The 17875-nt window shown below is 47.1% G+C and overlaps 3 protein-coding genes across 3 annotated transcripts; 1 reads left to right on the forward strand and 2 right to left on the reverse strand.

Annotated features, from left to right (window-relative positions):
- Positions 1 to 2738: 2738 nt before the first annotated feature.
- Positions 2739 to 5349, reverse strand: PtA15_12A350 (uncharacterized protein; the record flags this gene model as incomplete). Its single annotated transcript, XM_053161950.1, has 3 exons — positions 2739 to 2772; positions 2829 to 2932; positions 5140 to 5349. The coding sequence occupies 3 exons, from the start codon at positions 5347 to 5349 to the stop codon at positions 2739 to 2741; spliced, it is 348 nt and encodes a 115-aa protein (XP_053025916.1).
- A 7968-nt stretch (positions 5350 to 13317) lies between these two features.
- PtA15_12A351 (uncharacterized protein) lies at positions 13318 to 15565 on the forward strand (the record flags this gene model as incomplete). The annotated part of the gene is made up of 2 exons (XM_053161951.1): positions 13318 to 13740; positions 15557 to 15565. 2 exons carry the CDS (start codon positions 13318 to 13320, stop codon positions 15563 to 15565), a joined length of 432 nt encoding a protein of 143 aa, XP_053025917.1.
- A 1681-nt stretch (positions 15566 to 17246) lies between these two features.
- On the reverse strand, positions 17247 to 17572 carry PtA15_12A352 (uncharacterized protein; the record flags this gene model as incomplete). The annotated part of the gene is made up of 2 exons (XM_053161952.1): positions 17247 to 17442; positions 17508 to 17572. The coding sequence occupies 2 exons, from the start codon at positions 17570 to 17572 to the stop codon at positions 17247 to 17249; spliced, it is 261 nt and encodes an 86-aa protein (XP_053025918.1).
- Between the last annotated feature and the right edge of the window lie 303 nt (positions 17573 to 17875).

Consider the following 17875-nt stretch of genomic DNA (forward strand, 5'->3'; position numbering starts at 1 on the left):
GAGCAATGTCTTCTTCATGGAATTTCCAGTTGTCCTGTTCCTGAGTTGGATCAGCCTCCCAAGGGGGTACCCTTGACCTCCTCAATTCATTGCGCTGTTGGACGTTGTTCTTGTGTGCGGCATTTTTGACATGCTGGTGCCAGTCCTTTTCTTGCTTGGGGAAATACATAGTATGTAACAATCTCTTCGTGGGTTTAGTCTTTTGACAAGGAGGAATATGTGAGCCTTTGTGTCACAAACAACTGAAGTAGTGGAGAAAGGGCATACCTGGCTCATCAGTGGGGCCCATTTCAGCCGCAGATTGATGATTGTGTGGTCCTGGTGTTGGATGAAATGTTCACTACATGTCACATGCTCAATCTCAATCTCAAATAAGCTTCTAGAATTTTCACCTCAAGCTCTCGGAGCGAACAAACCCGGTACCTTCAAGATCACACTCCACACCATTGACTGAACCCGCCAATATTTAATCAAGGTGAAGTCAAAATTATCAAGCACTCATCCAAACGTCATATCAATCAGTGCATCTCAGTCAAGCGCAGGCGTAGCTCTCAAGACACAGAGGATACTTGATCAGGGGGAGGAGAGGTACTTCGCTTGCTTGCTGTTTCTCAATCTTAGGTTTCATCAACTCAATGCTCTTTTATATTTTCTCAGTTTACATATTCTCTCATAGTCTATTGCCAACATCAACAGCCTGTCTATTCAATAAAACTAAACCTCAATAGGTAAGATTATTCAATGTTTTCACATATTTTCCTATCTTTTATTAACCATTGTTTTTGTTAGATTTACTACTACTGGAATTTAAGTGTTTGCAATAAATCAAGACTTCTCTGAACTACACCTAGGTGTGTGAATTTGTGAAGTGGGGTCTGAGTGGGTTGTTTTGGATGAGAAGCGGATCTTGGCTGGGGCAGGAAGTGTTTATGGTTTCACCTCACCAAGTTCTGGGGAAGGAAGCATTACAGTTTCACCTTGCCTCACCTCTGAGGTGAAACCAAGGGTCTCTTCAAGGTGTTTCTGGGGGTTGTTGAATGCAAGCGCCCTCCGCCCACATCCCACACCTCTTGGGGCTGCCCTCATGGCTCGCCCGACCCGGCTCAAAGGCTCCGATGGGGCCTCTCTGGGCCTACGCCTCAACAGGGCGGCGGTATGGCTGTGGAGGCATGTGGCCGACTCCCGGGCGACCCCAGGGCCATAATCACCCCAAGGCGCCCCCCGTCCTGCCGGCGGCCAGCCTTGGAAACGCCATGATGAACCCCAAGGGTCTCTTCAAGGTGTTTCTGGGGGTTGTTGAATGCGCTGCCCGCATCCCACACCCCTCGGGGCTGCCCTCATGGCTCGCCCAACCCAGCTCAAAGGCTCCGATGGGGCCTCTCTGTGCCTATGCCTCAACAGGCCGGCAGTACGGCCGTTGTGGTGAGATTAATCAACTATCAACAGCGTCAAAATAGTATAGTTTTAAATATTATAGTACATTATAAACTACATATTAAATATCTTTAGTACAAATACTTTACATTAAAACTTTTCTCTCAGATTTCACATCTTTTTATCACCCAGAAAACCAGTGATATTCCACTCAGCAGGAATCAATCATGCCACAAATTAGCACAGTAAATCATCAGTTTCACACTAAGATTCATACTCATACTAGGCGCACAGCCACTTCAGCCTGTTTTGATTTCACACATACTTCCCCTCAAAGATTTGCATTCACATGTTGGTAAATCTCATCTTAGACATGATCATCTTTCCCAAAATAGTCATTTCTTTTCACACTACATTAATTCCTTTTCACACTATATTAATTTCTTTTTCACACTCTGATATTTAATTTCACACTACATACATTATTGTACATCACAAAAACCACTCTCAGACGAGTTTTCATCTATAAAAGGAGGCCTTCCTTGCCCCTTCCTGTTTCCTTTTTCCCCATGCAGCTTGCACTAAATAGTAAGGCCCTGTTTGGCAGCGTGATTATTACGCAATAAATAATCTTGCCATGTCCCCCTACATTGTGTAAGACGCTACTTTTCCGCCTAATCTTTTGGAAGTAAACTGCCAAGCCTTGTGAGGGTTTACTTTCAAAAGATTATCCTAAAGAGACATTTTTTACCATATGTAATGTAGCATGTTTCCTATTATTACGCTGCGTAATATGACGCTGCCAAACAGGGCCTAATATTAAGAGATTACTTCTGCATTCATCACACCACTATAGTATAGTAATGCCTGCATAAATAGTAATATTAAGAAATTACTTCAGCATCCATTACATCATTATAGTATTATAATATTAGATCTTAAATTTAGAACTTGATAATTATAAACATAACTTACTTTTTATAACAAACTTGATCACATCAAATTTATAACATCTCTCATCCCAAGCACAAGATTCCTGGTTCTTAGGGTCTGAAGCAGTCTAAATTAAGAATAATTCATCTGATTTAGCCACACTATAAAATTCTAGTGTACTTTCTCCCAGAGTTTAATACAGGAAGGCAGCCCTTCAAGCACCTGTAGCCTAAACTTACCTAGTTTTTGCTATTTCCCTTCCAAGCTCAGATCACGCATTGCGCAGAAGTTCCACACCGTGGAGGCATGTGGCCAACTCTCGGGCGACCCCGGGGCCATACTCACCCCAAGGCGCCCCCTGTCCTGCCAGCGGCCAGCCTCGGTGACGCCATGATGGAACCGCGGGGCGCCCTCCCTGCCAAGGCGGCGTACTACGCCGCATAGGGGTGCCAGATGGGGGCGTCCCTGGGGCGCCCAGGTCAATAGCAATCCCATGTTGCAAATGAGGGCGTCACCTCAACCGGTGGCGCCCTGGTTCATGACAGGGGGCGTCACTGAGCCCCAGTGGCGCCAATGTGGCGCCTGCACTGCTGGTGCGCCGGCTGAGCGCCCCAACTCTGCCCCACTGTGTTGCAAATGAAATGCACGAGGCGAGCGGAGTGGGTGGCGCGGCATGTAGCAACCATCGTGGCAACCCGCTGCCTTGGAGCATAGTGACTGGTACAGCCAGTACTCAACCCTCCATGGTACACACAACATACAGCATGGAGGGCGACGCCACCGCCACGCTGCTGCCTTGCGACTGCCTGCACAGTTCTTGTAGACATACATACCCAAAAACTCAAAGTTGGTTGGGGTATATAAACCTGGGGTTTGGATTTTTCTAACCCCAGGATGTTCTCTGCCACTGCACTTCCAGCTGGCAGCTTGTCCTCAACCCCTCCGCTGTTGCACTTGCGCAGTTTGAGGGTTAATTCTCGATGACCCCCCTTTGCAATTGCCTTAAATGCGGCGCGCTGGGGGTTATCTGCCCAATACTTGCAACCTCTCTAGAAGAGGATGGGTATTTGTTCTGGTGTTGTTGTTTGACTTTCTTTTTTTTCTTGTTATTATTTTGTAGGGGAAACCCTTGATCTTTGTTTTTGTGATTGTCTGTCTTTAATAAACTTAGATTTTTACTGACATTGAGTGGAGGACTTCCTGCCAATTTAGAAAGCTGGCTTTTCAGTTTTTTCTATTTCTATTTTCTATTTTTCAGCAGAGAAACTGCTTGAGAATAGAAAATAGAAATGGAAAATCACATTTTGCCGGTCTTCTAAAACCGACGGGAAGTCCTCCAGTGTCAGGATCAATGCGTTTTCCACTTGTCTAGGCATATCTGGGTGCCGAGCTCCGTGATCTAGAACGATTCCGCGAACCAATTGACTGTCATTCTTGGTACAATTATGGTGTTCAAAGTTGGTTTGCATAATTTTATGCATGCATAAATCATAAAATCATAAAATCTTTTTTGCAGGGGATATGACTGTCTGATTATGTAATACAAAATTTCCTCACCAAAATATTTTTATGATTTTATGATTTATGCGTGCATAAAATTATGCAAACCAACTTTGAACACCATAAATGTTGCATTTTCATAATCTTGATCATGTGCAGATCGATCGGTTCTGATTCTGGACGAATCGCCAAAACGGCGTCGACTACATCAGCAGATAAATTGTTGGCCAACTTGACATTCAGTTTCGTGGACAGCGCAGTGCGAGCGATTGAATGCAGGATAAAATTGTCAGTGCCCGAAGGAATGGTCCGCCAAGCAGCCCGTTCCTGCCCAGCACTGCCATATTCGGCACACAATGAGACTCGAAAAGGCCGTCGCCTCCTCCATACTTGTCCCCAGAGCGACCCGCGCCTTCCTCACCAGCAAAATTTGACAGAAAGACTTGCCCGAGCCCCAGGACTTACTAGCTGGTACGCCAAAAAACTCTCCGTCTCTCTCTCTCTCTCTTGCTGTGCCACACCCTCTTCCAAACAACTGCTCACCTATCTCCTCCTCACAGGCCTTTTCCAGCCAGAAAAACCAAAATCAAGGAAAAAAGGTCAACATGTTCATCGAGGATTGGATACGCAAGGATTTGAATGTAAGGCACAATCTGCGAAGGGATGACTCAGCACCCCCCACCTGAAGTGAAGGAAACTGACCCGAGTGTGATTCATGGAGCTGGTGCTGCATCCCTAAACTCTGGCACCGCTGGCGCAACAGGTGAAGCTGCAAACGGTGAGCTGACGGGTGCCAATCAAAGCGTCGCAGCATAAGCCCCGGCAGCTGGTACCGGCGTCGGCGACGGCGGACGCGGAGCTGACAGAGCTGCTGTACTACGGATGCGGCGATACATCGTCGGCTTTCTGGCTTGCGGGCTCACCCACACCTGCGTCCGCCAGCTCCTCCTCCGCGTCGCCCAGCTCAACAGCCAGGCCCAGCTCAGAAATAATTGCTTGATTATTGATTTGTAATGCAGTGTTGCTCTAGGATCACCAACAAGATCATCACACTCAAAGAAACTCGCCACAATACTGAGGAAGGTACTCTGCAAACTATGTACATAGCAGATTAAGGAACTCAAGCATCCTATATTTTCAGATTGTCATCCAAAACAAGACTAATGCTGATACTCATCTTTGAGATCATGGATCTTGATCAAAAAACATAGATACTCTTGGTGAACATGGCCCTCTGGAACTAAATCAGTCCAAACCAACAAGACGGATGTAGATGGGGTGAGTGATATGATCAAATAGTCTGCCAGAGATGAGGAAGGGAATGTAGCATACCTTGGGGGGAGGGATGGGTGGATGGGGGAGCTGGAGCTGATCAAGTAGCTTCTTGGCCGAAGACTGAGCGGTAGGATAATGGTGTCGGAGTTGGTAGGTGAGGATGAGGAAGATGAGAGGGCGAATGAAGCTGGACCAATAGCATGACCTGGAGAGATTGCCGAGGAAGGATCGCAGGAGGGCCTGATCTCGATTTGGCTGAGGGATCATGATGAAAGGCTGCAAGGAGAGGAAGAGAGAGGGGTCCGAGGTGGAAGACAGGCTGGGGCTGAGGATGGACCGGGGTTTTTGGGGTTGGCTGCTGGTCAGAAGGGTGTGAGTTTTGAATGAGTGGGATGGCCGCGCCGCACTCACATCAAGGAAAAGGTGAAGCTGTTGAGTTGTGGTCAGTGCCGCGTCAGATATAATTATACATACATCAGGGGTGTGGCGGTGGCGTTGTTGTCAAGAAGCATGCAGGGCGGAGTTGAGGCAAGCTTGCTGGTGGAACGCATATAAAAGGGGGTGCCCTTGTGTGTTTGGATAATCCCCTTTTTGAAAAAGTAAAAGGGATTCATCCACCTAATTGGCCCTCCACATAGAGCCTCTTTGGGAGTTGTCCGCGGGCACTGCAACCAACTCCAGTATAAAATTGTTATGTGATGTGTAACCCCTGTACAATATAAATCCACAGATAAACACCATGTAAATATTTCAGCAACAAGTAAGGCCCCGTTTGGCACCAATATAATCAGTGATATATTTCACAAATATTTCACGATTATATTGGTAAAATGCCGATGGTGTTTGGCAAACCAACATACACGGCAGTTGCGCGGATTAAGGTTTCGGCCGTCAAAACTGCCGTCAGAGACAACTGGCCAGTGAGATTGACCGCTCACTAGCGGGTCTCCCGTCAACCGTCAAAATGACGGGTGAATTAACCGCGTACCCGCCGGCACTTGACTTCAGGCAAGTTTAACATAACTTGCCTGGGGTCGGTTTGCCGATGCACCCGCTTGACCGGACAACAGCCGGTGAGAACAGTGGCAAGATGCCGGCCTCCAGGCTAACCCAAAAAAAGGGCAGAGGGGGCCAAGACAAAGTCTGCCCAGAGGGACACGTCACCCTCGGCCCTCACCCATCCACCCGCCTCATTTTTTCTAAGTCCGCTCATTGGATCACCACCACCCTCCATCACCCCTGGCCCTCACCCATCCACCCACCTCATTTTTTTATAAGTCCGCTCATTGGATCACCCCCACCCTCACTAACCCACATCCTCAGACATGTCCCTCTGACCTCTTGCATGTTCAGATTACCGTGCTGGCTGCCGCTCCCACTCGCACTTGACCAATCTTCCTGATAGTCGACAACAATGGGCTCCATTTCAATGTCATGCAGGTGAGTTCCTGCGTTCAACGCATTGTGGTTCGGAGAATCTGAAGCGAACATTTGAGATGTGTTTGATAAGGCACGTGCTGCTGCGTCATGTGTGATGTTTTTTGATGAGCTGGATTCAATAGCCAAAGCTTGTGGAGGCAGTTCGGGCGATGCAGGCGGTGCTGGAGACCAAGTGTTGAATCAGATTCTGACGGAGATGGGCGGGATGAATGCAAAGAAGAACGTGTTTGTGATTGGTGCTACGAACCGACCTGACCAGATCGATCCGGCGCTCCTCCGACCGGGACATACGGGGAGATATCAACTCTGGAGTCATGGTGCTCATCGCCATGCTCCGGTTATTGACAGTCCATCATCTTCTACACCGTGCCCCTGGGGACACGAGGTCTCAATGGGACCTGATAGATGATCAGTTAGAAGCCATTCGGGAGAAGAGCTTTGTAGAACTTCAGGCGTAAGTGTCCCTATTCTCGCTGAGCCCCAGTTCTATGTACGATGACTACCTTCCTTTCCTCCTCTGCTAGATTTACATTGCCTATCATGAGGCGTGATCGGGATCTCTTCCCTGGGAACGTGATGTTTCCCGACGTCCCGGCAGAGTGGATTCGAGTCCCGACCGCCCTTGAATGTGACATTGAAACACGGTCACTCATTGCACAGTACGGGGCTGAACCATCTCAAGAAGATATGGCGGCGCTTCTACAAGCAGAAGTTGCCCTTGCCCTTGCCCTGTAGTGTGGTGACTGTACATTCCCTTTCCCCTTTTTCTAATCTTCCCTATTCATTCCGTTTCTCTTGTATCAGTAGACTTTTGTACAAAAAAAATGATCAAAGAACAAAAAAAAAAAAAAAAAAACCATAAAAAACAAAAAAAACTGTAAAATGCAATAAAAAACAAAAAATGTGCCCTGGTGGCTGATAAAACCTGCTGTGAGTGTCTCAAAGTGCCAAACCGAGCTCAGAGAGCCTGCGATCGAGGCTGGAACGACCCGTTTTTGTTTCGGGGCTGGGGGGGGGGTTTTCGGGTTCGACGGCAGATTGCCGGATGGGTCAACCCGCCCTTTCTTTTGCCAGCGGGTTGTCCATTTGCGCATCGCCGGGCGTGCTGGCAAAGTCGTCGGTCCGCTTGACGGTTGACGGGAGACCAGCTTGCAAACGGTCGGCAATGGCTGGGGGAGGTCCGTCAAATTGACGACCAAACTTTGGGCGCTTTGCCGGCGCCACGCAACTGCCGTGTATTCAAAACATGAAATAATTTGTAATTAAAGTTCCTACATGCCAATATATTGGCAGCGAAATCAGACCCACCCTTGCAACTCCCAACCTCAATTATTGACCTCATTGAGTGGATACATAATACAACACTTCACTAGCTTGATGTATCCACTTGATGAGTGGACTTGTATATCCACTTGATGGCCTGGTTGGTCATCGAGTGGATATAACACTCCACTTGCTCAATGACCCTTGATGACCAACCGGGTCATTGAATGGACTTATCCACTCAATAGCCTGGTTGGTCATTGAGTGGATAAATACTCCACTCGATGGCCCGTTTGGTCATCAAGTGGAGTAGGTATCCACTCAGTGACCCGGTTGGTTGTCAAGTGGAACATGCTCCACTTGATGACCAACCAGGCCATCAAGTGGATATAAGTCCACTCAAACCGTCCTGTTCATCAGTTGGACTACAATACATCCACTCGATGACCAACTGTGTCATTGAGTGGGTGAAGTGGGTCATAGGCTATAGCCACTCAATGACCAGGTGGGTGGTCATCGAGTGGAGGGCAAGTTTGTCCATTCGCTTTCTTGGTTGATCAAGAGGTGGGCGGTTGGCTGGCTGGGTTTATACCAATGTACTGACAAACGCCAGCAATATATTCAATTACATTTTATTTTGGGTGAAATAATCAAAATGTCACGGATTATTTCACCTGTGATTATTTCACCAATTATATTGGCGCCAAACAGGGCCTAAACACATATACAATTTAGAACAAGTAGCCCATGTATCAAGCTTGTGCAACATGTAAAATGTTTCTGCAACACACAACCCCCATGTAAGATTTTCCTGTAACATGCAACCCCCAAGTACCCCACATGAATGTCCTGCACCATGTAACCCCCATGCAAGAAGTTTACAAACAGTGTAAACCATGTATAACATGTAACATGTACACCCCACCTGCAACGTGCACAAACACCATGTAATCCGTGAGCAACATGCACACGCACCACATAACACATGTAGACATGCACTGTTCAACATGTAACCCAACATTTAACATGAACACACCATTTAAAATGTCACCTCAGAAGTAACACACCCCACGTACCAATTTGTTAGGGTTAGGCTTAACTGGGGGTGCGCACACCACCATTGGACCAGAAGGCTGGACGGAAAGCACTGTAAATTGTTTGAAAGTCAGTGGAAAAATCTAAAAAGTAATTCATTTGAAAGGTGAGATTCAGGTGGCTCTTTTAAGCTACTAACATTTATATGTAGTTCAGCAGAACTGGGACGCTGTGAGGCTTGAAGTTGGTATTTCATGATGACTGACATGCAGCCCTCATATGCTCAAAACAATGTGGTGAGCTGAATGGCATTAGCACACCCCAGGAATGGGTTTGGCTAAGGCTTTGGTGGTGTTCCTGAGTAGGAAACCAGCCAAAATGGGCACACAGTAGTACACCCCATTCCTGAGGTGTGCTAATGCCATGCAGCTCACCAGATTATCTTTGGGGCTTTTACCATGCACTTAATTATGGGCCCCTTTGGGGCACCATGGCTAATAATTTTGTGGTGTTCAATAGTAGGATATCTGCCACAATGGGCGCACAGTAGCACACCCCATTCATGGGGTTTGCTAATGCCATGCAGCTCATCATTAGAGATGGCCCCGAATAACCCGTCGCAGGTACCTGCTATCCGCTGGCGGGTACCCGCTTATGGTCGGCGGGTACCCGCCAGCGTGTGCGTGTTTGGGGGCGGATGCTGGATTTCTGGGAGAGATTGAGCGGGTACCCGGGTATCCTAGCGGGTACCTGCTCTTGTTTGGGCTTGTGGCGGCTGACACAACAACCAGAAGGACTGGGAAGGCCTTCCTTCCGGTCAAAGAGGTTTTGTAACCTCTTCGACTGGAAGGAAGGCGACCGGAAGGATTCCTTCCAGTCAAAGAGGCCACAGAACCCTTTTGACCAGAAGGAATCCCTCTGGTCAAAAAGGTTTTGTAACCTCTTTGACTGGAAGGAATCCTTCTGGTCAATTTTGAGGGGCAGGTACCCGCTCTGACCCACTCCGCGGGTGCGGGTGCGGGTGTCCGATTTTGCCAAAAAAAAGGCGCGGGTACCCGGGTGCGGCAGGGCCATCTCTACTCATCATATTGTTTCCAGAGCTTAATCTGTGCACTGTAAAATTTTGAGACCCTTTGGGGCACCATGGCTAAGGTTTTGGTGATGTTAACCGGAATGGAATCAGTCATCAAAGGGAGTGTCTACTCCTCTCAATGACCGGAACGGACCCGGTCATCAAGGGGTACGCATACTACGCTCAATGACAGGCCTGTGCCGGCCATTGGGGGAGTTGGCATAATGTGCTTGATGAGCGGCCCGTGCCGCACGACGGCCGGGTGTTTAGCCGCAGCTTCTTCTATTTTTTTGGTATTTTTTACCCTTAGTTTTGTGTCAAACTGAGGGTTGCTAAAATTTCAAGAAATTCAAGGGGGGGGGGGAGAAAAATCCCCTCTACTGGCTGACAGCAAGAAAAATAGGAACATCATAATTTTCTTCTGCAGTGCGCGAAGTGTTTCACGCTACCGCGCGCTGTGGCCGGGACGTCGAGTGTACGACGTCTGCAGTGCGTTAAAGAGGCTCAAATATGTAAATAGAGAGACAGAAATCGTAGATTGCATGAGAAAAAAGGAGAAACCATAATGTGCTGGAAATACAAGGTATTTATAGGACACATTATGTAAGAGACAACATGACAGATGACAAAGAAGAATGTGAGAAACCTAGATGAATCGTTGAGATATGTTGTGAGTGTTACTCATGACGTGACTGTAGTGAGACGTAATCCTTGGTTACGTAATGAGCTACAACACCCCCCACTAGAAGAGACGTCTCCCTGAACTACAAGTTGTTGATTTTCGTGAACCAAAGGACTGAGGTTCTTTGTAAAAATGTCAGCAAATTGTTCTTTGGTCGGAACCCAAGTGACGGAGATCTTGTTTTTGGAGAAGGCCTGGTTCGTGATGTAAAATTTGCGGTCAGTGTGTCAGACCCGTTTGTTGGATGTGTCATTTGAGCTGATTTTTACGGTGGCCTGGTTGTCGCATTTGATGTTGCCCACATACCATACGCCATACATGTCAAAAAGCAAATTACAAATCCAAAGTATTTGTTTAGTACAATGTCCTAAAGCCATGTATTCCGCATGGGCTGCTGAGGAAGCTACCGTTGCAATTCTCTTCGAGACCCAAGCTATCGGACAGCTGAAGTGTAGAATAAGGAGACCGTATGTAGACCTAGAGAACTCACCCTCCCAGTTCGCATCAACATAACCCAGAAGAGCAGGGCTGTCCTTCCGCGGCCGTAGCGTCAGAGTCCTCGTCCTTGTTGTTGCAACATAATTGATGAGATTCTTCAGCCAAGTCCAGTGCGTAGTAGAAGGTGACTTAGAGAACCACGCCAAGAAATTAACAGCGAAACAAATATCAGGCCTGGTTCCTACCGCAATGTAACTGAGAATCCCGACAACAGAGAGAGATTCGGAAGGAAGAGTACCAAAGCCCTCAGTGTTTGTTAGTGGGAGATTCCCGGAAGGTAGTGGTGTCCTACTGTGTGAGACGCCGTCCCAGTGATCCGCAAGTAATTTGTTAATGAGTTTGGGTTGGCAGAGGCTGAATCCAGAGTTGGTTCTGGTGATGGAAAGTCCTACAATGTCAGTTAACGAGCATTCCCATTTAATCCTAATGGTAGCAGACAGGTCCTTTTCCAATTTTTGTAAAATGGTCTCATTGGGTGCCGTAACGATTCCATTGTCTACATGGACCCAGATTGCTCCGCCATTGGATTTGTTCTTGATAATGTACATACTGGAGTTGTATTTAGAAGCTTTGTATCCGAGTCCGTCAAGTGTCTTTGCAAGGTGGCGCCACCAGCATCTCGCGGCCTGTTTAGTCCCGTATAGTGCCTTCTTGAGATGGCAGGCATGGCCAGGAGGAGTAGATAAGCCCTCCGGAGCTGCAACCCAGAGATCTTCATCTATAGGAGAGTTTAAGTAAGCGGCCACGAAGTCAAAAGAATGAACAGGCCAGTTGTTTGCCACAGCCATCAAGAGTAGTAGCCTCATGGAAACAAAAGTCGCAGTAGGTGCAAAAGTCTCACCGTACTGAAGACCAGCTATTTGGGAGTAGCCTTGTGCTACGTAACGGGCCTTATATCGATCTACCGCCCCATCTCCTTTCAGCTTCTTTGTGAACACCCACTTCGCCGTTGTGGTAGACACTTTTGTTCCGGATGGAAAAATTCAAAAATTTCTAGTTTACATATGTAGTGTTACATTCCACCCTCTTTTGATACACACACTCCCTTCAGTTTACATACACAGTTTTACAAAACTGCATGTATATAGCTTACATACTACCCTTTTACATATATATGTGTGTATATATGTGGCTGCGTAGCAACCAGCCAGCCTCATATGCAGCTGTGTAGCAACCACAAGCCACTTATTACAGTAACCCAGCAACCACAAGCCACATTAGTAAAGCGGCATAGTAACCATGGGGCTGTGCAAGTCACTCAAGCAGACTACACAGCAATACAGAAAGCTGTGCAGGTCACTTGAGAAGACTCCATAGCAACCAGAGGGCTGTGTAAGCCACACTTGTAACTAGATCACCAGCTAAATTTGCTCATGTCTACACTGCCACACTGTACATAGCTGTATTTGCACAGCATTTGTAAAGGCACACCAGCCAAAACCCCTCATGTACATAGACCACCAGCATAAATGCCTCACATTTTCCTACATAAGGAGGGGCTCTCTCTTCCTTTGTCCCCCATCGATGGCATCCAATCAAGGAGATCATTCCCCCCACAAGATTCAAATAAATTGTCACCCTCACACTCTCCGCCACATAATAAAATACTAGCTTTATATTTTGAAATACACAGTCCATTGTGAGCCACTTGTGAGAAAAGTATTCAACTACACTAGACCACTGTCTTCTTGCTTCCAGCCTAGCTGGGGGTGTTGTCAGTCTTTGTCTTTCAGAGAAGCAGGGGTTTCCCCACACATACTTCTCTAAATTCAGCCATAAGAGGTGCAAACCGCTTTTGGAGTCTCACAACTGGTGTCCCAACAGTGGCCTAGTTAGTTGAATATTTTCTTCAAGCATAAATTGGTATCATCAGTTGTTATATTATTACTTTGAAAACCAGACTTTCATTACAGAAAACCTTGTATTTTTGAAAGATCATTGAATTACAAAAAAGAGCAACTCTAAAAACATATAAAATTAGATATATTTGGATATACTAAAAGCTTTTTGTAGTACTCTCTAGACAAACCATTTGTTTCAGGCTAGCTATTCCTTTGCAGTGAGTACTGGGGAATAAGCTAGATTTTATATTATTTAAGGATAAATCAGATTTGCCCTGGTTAAAGAGAACCACAGGATTCTGTCCGCAACCAAAAAGTCACCACCTTTTTACCCAACACCCTCGAATAACCCAACTCACCCCTACACACCCAGAATCCAACTTAATCCCCCTCCCCCTGGCCCTATGGCCGCTCCTCCTCCACCCGACCCCCCCAACCGACCCAACGTCGCGTGTGACGCGACCATGAACGATATTGCAGAGCTGGACGACGCGCCCTCGACGCGTCTGCCTGACAGGCCGAACGTCGCGCCACCATCCTTGGTGTTCCTCGCGTTCCTGACCAACTACATCGGCAACCCCCAAAACCACTCGTCTGAAGGAGCGTTAATTATTGATCCGTCCTCGCTCGGAGCAATCCGAATGATGATGGACGCGGAAGCGAAGCGTCTCAGAGAAATGGACAAACGTATGGATCAGATGTCGAAGATGGTTGAAACTTTCGAAGGTCGTCTACAGGCGCTTGAAGGCAGTCGCATGTCAACAACGGCCCCCCAGAATCAACCTACAAAGCAATCATACGCGCGTGCCACTGGACCGGCGCCTGCTGTCAGACCTCCGACGATCGCTCCCCCCCAGAAGACAATCCTCAAGTCACTCAAGCCTGGGAAGGCCATTATCCACTCAGCCCCCGACAAATCTGAAGTCCAGAACCTCGCGCGAGGGTTCCTAGTCCAACGTGCAAATGAGGTCTTACAGAAGCTTGATGCACAAGTTGAAGGCGAACGAATCTCGATCCGAGCAGCCCAAGTCTTGAAGTCGGGCGACGTTTGTTTCTTCTCGAAAAATAAGGCTCACCAAAAGTGGCTGATGGAAAACAAACACAACTGGTCGAAAGAAGTCCACCCCGATCTAGAAGCTACGCCGAGCACCTTCTCTATTATTGCGCACGGCATTCCAAAAACCTTCAACCCTCTTGCCGTATCAGCGATCAAACAACTTTCGAGCGAAAACAACTTCCCAGAAGGTGATCTTGTCCGGGTCAAGTGGCTAGCGGATAACTCAGCAACCCCCAAGCAAGCAGGGTCGATCATTCTTGCCTTCAAGAACAAGCAACTAGCTGCCCGAGTTGAGAAAACTGGTCTATTCCTCAACTACGATTATCATTGAACAGCAAGGTTCAAACCCCGACCCCCCCAATGTTTCAAGTGCCTGAAAATGGGGCACTTTGGACAGTGGTGCAGGGAGAAGGCCAAGTGCGGCAAATGTGGTGACGAGCATGTGACAAAGGATTGCCCTGAAGGGTTAGGAGGTATTAAATCATGCGTCCTCTGCAAAGAAGGCCTTAAGATGAAAATTGAAGGAATTGAAACAGTCGATCATACACCTTTTAATGTCACTTGCTTCTTCAAGAAAGCGTGGCTCGAGAAGAAACACACCAACTTCCAATGATAATACAACCTCAAGTAACCCCTGTATCACATTCCTCTTCTTCCTCTTCTTCCCATTTTCCCCCTTCCTTCCTCCCCCCTCCTCCCGATATTAACTCACATTTTGTTGATAGACCTATTACCAGTGCAATGAAGACCTTTTCTGATGTCATTCAGAACCAAGCCAACCAAATGAAGATACTACAATTGAATTGTCATGTCTCCCGAGAAATCACGCTAAGTGTCTTACATCAATCTTCTGATTTTACTTTCCTGATCTTGCAAGAACCGTGGATTAACTCTTTGACCCTTTCCCCACCTGAGCATCAGGACTGGAAAGTATTCACAGCTTTTGAGCATTGACCAAACACCTGGAATGATCAACACCGAACATGTATCTATGTAAAACAATGGATCCCATCCGGTAACATTAAACAGCTAAGTGATGGTGGCCAATTTATATTAGGCCTGGACATTTCCCTCCCCCAAAGCAAAACCCTTCGACTGATCAATGTTTATAACACCCCTAGAACTTTTCCAGCGCTGGAGATTCTTCAACGCTGGCTTTCAATCCACAATTCTCGAGCAATCCCAACTGTCATCTGTATGGACGCCAATCTACACCACCCACATTGGAACCCACAGGGAATCCAAAACAATAACCGACAGGCACGCGAACTCCTTGAGATTTGTGGCAGCCATGGCTTCCGCGTGTCATCTCCTAAGCATATCCCTACTTTTTACTCAACTAAAGGAATGGGATACACCATTGACCTGGCCTGGGCCAACTTTCTGGCCTCCAAGCTGATTTTTAGAACCAAGATCTCAGTTGAAAATCATGGCTCCAATCATCAGGCCATCATCCTGCATCTCGATCTGCAGTGCCCAAGGAAGGAATTGAGACCCGCAAAACTTAACTGGGCAGTCATTAACCCCAACACTGTTTGTAACAGACTTCAGAAGCTAGCTGATAAACGTCCTTTTGCCAACTTTAGCTCAACTGAAGAGCAAGTCAAGGCCATCACAAAGGATGTGATTGAAGTTCAAAAAAGCTTTGAGCGACTCACTTCTCGTACAACGGATAGAGCTAAGTCTTGGTGGTGCAAAACTACCCTTGACCCCATTATTGAGAAAAGAAATAGAGCCTGGCAATGGATGATCCTGACCAAAAGTGATGAAGCTTCTGAATGCTACAGGCAGTGGAACACCTACTTTCGGGATACTATCCGGATCCTCAAAAGGAACACATGGTGGCGATTCCTGGATGATCCTTCAGACAAAGCACTGTTCAAGGCCTTCAAATTTACAAAAAAGTCCTCAGCTCATACAATTCTCCCCCTGAAACGCCCAGATGGCACAATCACCACCAACAAACTTGAGCAAGCTGAGTTACTGTTCAATGGCACATCGTGCATTGAGGCCCCTATTGATCTTTCTGATGTCCCCAGCAGGCCTGCTTGCTGAATCGTTTGCTACCCAACAATAAATGAAGCCGAAGTTCTAGAAGGAATCAAGAAGATCGCACCAAAAAAGGCCCCTGGGGTTGATGGAATTGTGAATGAGATGATTAAACTGGGAGCTAAGTTCTTGGCCCCAACTCTTTCAGATGCTTTCAACAATGCGCTTGCAAATAGTTCTTACCCCGACACCTGGAAATGCGCTGTTACGGCCATCATCCCCAAGGCAGGAAAAGACGATTACACTGACCCCAAAGCTTATAGACCCATTGCCCTGCTCAGTGGCATGGGGAAACTCTTTGAACTCATCATAGCTCGACGATTATCGACATGGGCAGAGAAGACCGGTGTCCTGGCGGATGGGCATTTAGGAGGCCGAAAAGGATCGGGGACGGAAGACGCTTTGGTCCTGCTTGACACATGGGTCCGGCGAAAATGGCAAGAGAAGAAATATGTTGCGGGATTATTTCTGGACGTGAAATCTGCCTATCCCTCGGTTCATCCTTGGAGACTGATTCACTACTTGTTAAATTTGAAATGCCCAGCTTATCTAGTTGGGATCATCGAATCCTTCTTGTCAAACCGTTGCACGACCATCAGGATGGATGATTATGTATCCTCCCCCTTCGCCATTGACATTGGCCTTCCCCAAGGGTCACCTCTCTCAGTTATTCTCTATATTCTATACAATAATTCACTGCTGATCAAGTCCTTTAAACTGGAAGATGATGAAGTCTCAATAGGATATGTGGACGATGTGGTTCACCTAACAGCTGCGAAAACACCGGTGGAGACCGTGAGGAAACTGAGCAAACAGGGCACCCGATCCCTGCAGTGGGGGACAAAGTTTGGAGCGGTTTTTGACAAGAAGAAGGCCCAGTTCCTCTGGTTAACCAGGAGAGTCCATCCTCCTGAATCCTTTACTTTTGGAAATCAAGTCCTCCCGCCGTGCAAGGAAGTTAAGTGGTTAGGGGTCCTTCTTGATAACAAGCTGACGTACACGGCTATGTTTAAACTTCTAGAACGTAAGGCTTCAGCAACAATAGCACAACTCAAGCCGCTGGGTAACTCGCGGTGGGGCCTCAGAGAGAAGGATAGGGTCCAATTGATGAATGCGGTTCTTATTCCCAGGGTATTGTATGGTGCCCCTGTTTGGGCAACCAAGTATAACACTACGAAGTTGCAAAATTTAGCTGATAAAGTCAATAATCTGGCTGCCATTTATATGTTAGGCACCTTCCGGTCTACCCCCACACAGTGGCATCGGACTAGAACTGCTGTCGGGGATGTTGCCGCAGTATGCAAAGGTGTAAGCGTAGGATTTTTCACCCGAAAACTGATACGCCGACGGTTTGATTGCAGTATCCAAGACATTCTGGTGGAGCGAGGTCTCTGCCGGGAGGCTTGGATCGGGAATCACATCCCTGTTGCCCATGACCAACTAGATCAACTTGTAAAGCTGAATCCGGAAAAGATTTTCATTGAATACAAGGGGGAAATAGTCGTTTCAAAGCCACCCATTGAGAACGCTGGTTTGACGAAGGAGGAAGCCATAAGTGCCACAATTAGCTTAGTAGATTCTCTTTCTAATGTTCCAGATTCTATTATCATTTATACTGACGGATCTTATGACACAGTCAAGGGGGGTGCTGGTGCAGCCATATGCCCCGCGCTTGACACGGCTCTATCAATGGCTTTGGGCAGAAATACCCTAATTTCAAACCACGAATGTGAAACCGTTGGTGTGCTCCTTGCATTCAGATTGATCGAACAAGCAATAGGGAAGCGTAGGATATCAAAAGTGTTCATCCTAACGGATAATATCGGTGTCTTACAAAGGTTGGGGAACTGTGGATC

This window comes from Puccinia triticina, chromosome 12A (genome assembly GCF_026914185.1).
Source record: "Puccinia triticina chromosome 12A, complete sequence".
In the NCBI taxonomy this organism is placed as follows: Eukaryota; Fungi; Basidiomycota; class Pucciniomycetes; order Pucciniales; family Pucciniaceae; genus Puccinia; species Puccinia triticina.